At 51.9% G+C, this 5319-nt stretch overlaps 1 protein-coding gene across 1 annotated transcript in view; it reads left to right on the forward strand.

Moving 5' to 3' along the window:
- The window catches only part of SH3BP5L (SH3 binding domain protein 5 like), an 11322-nt gene that overhangs the window by 292 nt on the left and 5711 nt on the right, over positions 1-5319 (forward strand). Inside the window, exon 2 of the mRNA XM_007456507.1 lies at positions 374-979. Within this exon, the coding sequence (XP_007456569.1) occupies positions 800-979 (180 nt within the window). The 5' untranslated portion in view covers positions 374-799. The remainder of the gene's footprint in view (positions 1-373; positions 980-5319) is intronic.

Here is a 5319-nt window from a genome sequence, read left to right on the forward strand (position 1 = left end):
AGCGGGGTTGGAGATGGGAGGCTCGGATTGTCCACAGGGCTAGAGAGAGAAGAGGAGGGGGGGTGGGGCTGGGGGGTTACAAGGTGATTTGCAAAGCTGGGCGGGGGTGGAATGGGGCGGCCAGAACAGAAGCGGGGAGGGTTGGGGGAGACGGTGGAGAGGAAGAGAGTGCGGAGGGAAGTCTGGAAGGCGCTGGTGGGGGAGGGGCTGGGGCCCGAGAGCCTGGAACGCGGGAAAGAAGTTGAGGGGGTTGGTCAGAATGTGGGGGTGTGGGGGGAAGAGAGCGGAGTTCTTCGGAGGCTGAGGGGTTGGAAGGGGCTGGTGGCCGACGTTCAAATGCTGACCATGTACTTGGCCTTTGTTTCCCCAGCAGCTCCCCAGAGACTCATCCAGCAGCCTCTGCTCAGGCCCAGCCTTCTCTCTCCAGTTGCCACCACAGCCTGGAGGCGCCTGCCTCCGCCCTCCCGAATGGTGCTCCTCCTCGCCGGCCTCGGCCCAGGATCCAGGCCCCCTTTGCCTCCTGCCTCGGAGCTGTTGCTCCGGGTCTCTTCTGGTGGACTCCCCGTGACGGGGAGGGAAGGACTTTTGCACATACAAGGCTATAACTCTTGGGACCCCACCAGCACCTTGAATCTCGGCCTCTAACCGAGTGTGAGGTTCTTCCTGTGCCCTCTTTTTCCACCCTTGGAGAAGAGAAACCCTTCTTGCCACCCAGAGCCCAGGAAGCCCCAAGCTGGGGCCCTGGTCCCAGCATGTCAGTCCTCTTTTTTGTATAGCGCTGTGCCCGCTTCCCGTCAGCATGGCTGAACTCAGGCAGGTTCCAGGGGGGCGGGAGACCCCACAGGGGGAGCTTCGGCCTGAGGTTGTAGAGGATGAAGTCCCACGGAGCCCGGTTGCAGAGGAGCCTGGAGGAGGTGGAAGCAACAGCAGTGAAGCCAAATTGTCCCCAAGAGAAGAAGAACTGGATCCTAGGATACAGGTCAGAAGACTGAGCTGGGGGAGAGATAGGGAGATTCGATTCCAGCTTTTCTGAAGAGCTGTCAGATAAATGAGCGGTTAGACTCACTCTCTGCCCAGTGCACGGGCAGGAAAGGAAAACAAGTTTGTCAACAGATCATTGCAGTGTAGTGTGACAAGCGCGAAAAGAGTTGTGTGCGGTGTGAGTACAGAGAAAGGCCCGGTCTGAGTGCCTGGGCTGTGTTGCTGAAGGCTTCACTGATGAAGTGAAGTGACAAATTGGCAGTAGATGCAGGAAGCACACTTTAGGTCAGTAGAGGGTAGAACTGTTGTTTCTTTTCCAAATAAGCAAAGGGGCTGTTGGCTCAGAGATGCAGCATGAGTGGGATATGAGAGAAGATGGCTTTGAGATCGGGAGGCAGTTTTGAATCTTTTCCCCTCTCCTGCTTTCTCATCAGTGCCTCCCAGGGACATTCATATTTGTGAGAGGTGAGACCTTTCATGTCTTATAAAGGTGGCATCAGCCTTAGGCCTGTAAGGAAATCTTATGTGTTCAGAACGTTGTATCAATTGTGGTCAGTCCTTAATAATACAGATTTCTGGCTCTGAGGATGCTGGGTCAGTCAATTGAATGGAAGAGCTGATTTGTTGCCTTGGAGCATTTACAAGCTACTTGGTAGAAGGGCAGAACTTTGTGAAGGAGACCTCAGAGCAGTGGGGGAGGAGGACAGGCACGATGTGTAGTAGATGCATGGCCAAATGAGGCTGGATCTCAGTGTTTCTGGGCAGTGGCAGGGAAGGGCTTCCTGGAGAAGCTGTTTGGACAGGTGAGGGCCAGGGTGCTTCTGTGTGTTTGGGGCCCGAGTCTGCCATTTGGTATGGTATGGTAGCATCTCCAAGATTCTGATGTGGAGGTGACTCACACCTCTGTAGGTGAGCAAGAGCATCCTGGGGCTCTCATTCCTGGGCTTCTCTGTCAACAAACCTTTATTAGATTACTTCAGTGAGTCAAGCAGATTTCAAAGCTGGTCCTAGCATCTTTCCTGCTCTCTCTTGGTGGGGTTTCCCAGGATGTGTGTGGAGAAACCGTGTCTGTGCTTATAGTGGAGCAGTAATGAGCCATTTGTTTACTGACATGAGTTAGTAATTTATTTCTGCTGTGTTTCATGGGCACTGTATTGAGAACAGCTCAATTTCTCCTGCTAGTTCTATATAGATTTGTTGTCCACTGAGGAAACAAGTTGTGAAAAAAGCATTGGGCTGAGATTCAAGCAGCCTCTGGCCGGATGATTTGTGATTTTCATGTAAGTTATGTAACCTTTCCAAGCCTCAGTTTCTTCATCTGTAAAGTGAAGGGTTGGTCTAGCTGATTTGCTCAACTCATTTCTGCTCTGCTCTGACATAGTGCTATGATTCTTTTCTTTCACAAACTCTTTTGCCTGTCTTTTTTTTTTTTTGCCTGTCTTTGATGAAAGTTCATAGGTTGTGCTTTGAGAAAGAGACCTCTGTCTGTTTGTCAGGGAGGAGGGCCTGGTTGTCGTCCTTCATACACCCCTCTGCAACATTCCTTGCCCCCTTCCAGAGGAGAATCCACTGCAGTTTCTTTGCTCAGTCGCTCCTGTGTATTTTTCCGTTGCCTACACAGGCAAAGGTGGTAGTATGAAAAGGCAGCTTTCATGTTGTGCTGGCCAGTAAAGTAGCCACTAGTTGCTTGTGGATACTTAAATCAATTAGGAATAAATAAAAATTAAAAATGCAGTTCCCCAGGTGCTGTTGGGAGTTGCCGATGTAGAACATTTCCATCATCATAGACGGTTCTGTTGTATGAGCTCTGTGCGGGTTGGAGACTACTGAGCAGCAGTAAGATTCACCTCGCCTTCGGTGAGCTTGCAGTGTTACTGGAGCAGGAGGGGCAGGCGGACCTTAGTCTCTCTTGCTAAACTGGGAGGCACACTGTGGAATGTTGTGGGCTGCGTAGGGAGGCAAGGTCATGTTGTAGAGGCCTCCCTCGCTGATGAAGCTGGGCCAGTGCTCTGACCTCAGCAGGCATTCAGCATCTTCCTGCCATGTGGGAGAGGCAGCTTGGTGTGAGGGGTACCTTTCATGGAGGAGGCCGGTGGCATTCAGACCTTCTGGATTTGGGCTCTTCTGGATGAGAAAGACATTAGGGTATGTGTCTTTTGAGTTTCTTTTTAGTGTTGACAGTGTACAAGATCATGTTATCCTGATACTATATTTCAGCACTTTGAATGGATCAGTGCATTCAGTCCATCAGAGCCTACCAGGGAACTTTAAAGGCACCCATTCCTGAGCTGTGCCCAGATATGTGAATTCTCCTTCTGGGTGGGGCGAGAAGTGCTTCTAATTGTGGCCTGTGAGAGTCCACTGATCCAAGGATGTCCCAAAGGTGGAGACCCTATTCAGGTATTTTCTCAACTACCAGAAATGGTCCCTTAGGGCAAGGCTCTTTCTGATGTGGGAGGTGGGGATTCTTGGCAGGCAGGCAGCTTGTGCCTCCTTGTCTGGTGGGATCCTTCTGGAAGTTGGAGGGAAGCCAGGTAGAGGCCAGCTCTAGGCCTGCGTGGAGTGTGCTGCCCCCCAGGGAAGTCCACTGGATGTGTCTCTGTGTCTTGACCTCAGCATACTTCTCTGAGGCCTCCAGGCTGGTCCTCAGCTTTCTGAGAGAGACAGAGTCCCAGTGGCAGGAAGGAATAAAGGAGGGTTGTACTAGGATGGGCCTGGGTCTCCCCTCCTACGACTTTTCTCAGCCCCCTTTATGATGGCACATTCTTTCCTCAGGTAAGTAGATGTGTTCACTCACCTGCTCCTCCTCAGAGTGACTTTGCAATCTCTGCGTCGTCCGACGTGTCGGTTTAGCTTTCTCTGGGCAGTCATTTTTACCTTATTTCTGAGTCTTTGGGTCATGTATCACCCTGGCCCTGCTGATGACTGTGGGCTTGAGTGTTCTTCTTTTTAATTGAGATATAGTTGATTTATAATCTTATGTAAGTTTCAGGTGTACAACATAGTGATTCACAGTTTATGAGATTATACTCCATTTTGGGCTTGAGTGTTTTAATGGCTTGCACAAGTTGGGCAGGAGCATCTGTAGCCCGAGCGCCTGTGCCTTTGACTCAGTGGCCTGGCATCGTGGGAATGCGCCCGGTGTGCTCTGAGGAGGTCGCCCTCTCTGCTGGCTGCAGGCTCACTGATGGATGATGTACGCTGACTCGGACTTCATCCTCCTTGAATTCCATTTCAGCCGGGTGCCAGGAGTCTCCTGGTGGAGCAGGCCAAATGGAATGTGTTGCCAACGGCCCAAAACAGAGCCCTGGCTGCTTGTTGGCTTCCTGCTCTGCTTTGCCCTGGGTCTGCCTCAGCCGGGCTGCCCCCATCCCCCACCCCCTTGCCCACCTTGCCCTCCAGCCTGCTCTGCTCCCCAGTCTCTTTGTCCTGCTAGAAACAGCTTTGTGACTCCACGGGGCAGACCTCAGAGTCAACAGGAGGCCTTTTTTTAAATTGCTGGAGGTGCTTCGTGGATATGAGTTTCTGTATAGAAAGACATGCCTGCTTCTGTGGGCCAATAGCCAGAGCCTTTCACATTCCTGGATTTGTTATATGTTTCTTTTTTTGTGTTCTACCTTATACTGTAATTAGAGCACATAACTTGGTTTCTTAGATTCTTACTTACTGGCTCAAATTTTTTAGGGCTTGAGATGGGGTATAGAAATAGAAGGACTAAAGGGGGATCACACACTGGGTTGTTGGAAGGGCCAAATGAGGTGTGAGAGCAGTGATGGCAGTGTCGCTCACTACCAAGTGCAGGTTGTGTCTGGGCCATGGGCAGCGAGCAGAAACCATGCTGGCTACTGCTGGCCTGTCCAGGGGCTGCAGGGCTCCTGGAGGAGGATCCTGTAGCCGAGCATCAGGCATTTCTCTGGGTATTGCTCCTCCTCAGGAGTGTCATTGGCTCATTGGACCCCAGGAACTTGACCAAGGGGAGGGGAGGATACTCAAGGCCAGCACCCTCCCTGCTCTCTGCCACTGAAAGGCCTGGGTGGCTTGCTTCTTTTGCCAGCCCTGGGACCAGTGAGGCGTTCAAGCCAGCGTGTCTGGTGACTTCTTCCTGAGCCTCTCCCTCCCTCCCTCCCACAGGATCTACCTGGGGTCCTGTCACCACTGCCCAAGCAGGCCTAGAGGCCTCTTGAACCATGCATTCTTCTCTAATCTTGACCTTAATTGTCCACGAAGCCCTAATGATTTTGCATCCTGTATTTCCCTGGGATCTGCCCTCTCCTCTCCCACCTGGAGAACTACAGACAGCCTCCACTTTTGTCTCCCTGGCCCCTCCAAGCTTTCCCT

This window comes from Lipotes vexillifer, unplaced genomic scaffold (assembly GCF_000442215.2).
Source record: "Lipotes vexillifer unplaced genomic scaffold, Lipotes_vexillifer_v1.1 scaffold814, whole genome shotgun sequence".
Taxonomy (NCBI): Eukaryota; Metazoa; Chordata; class Mammalia; order Artiodactyla; family Lipotidae; genus Lipotes; species Lipotes vexillifer.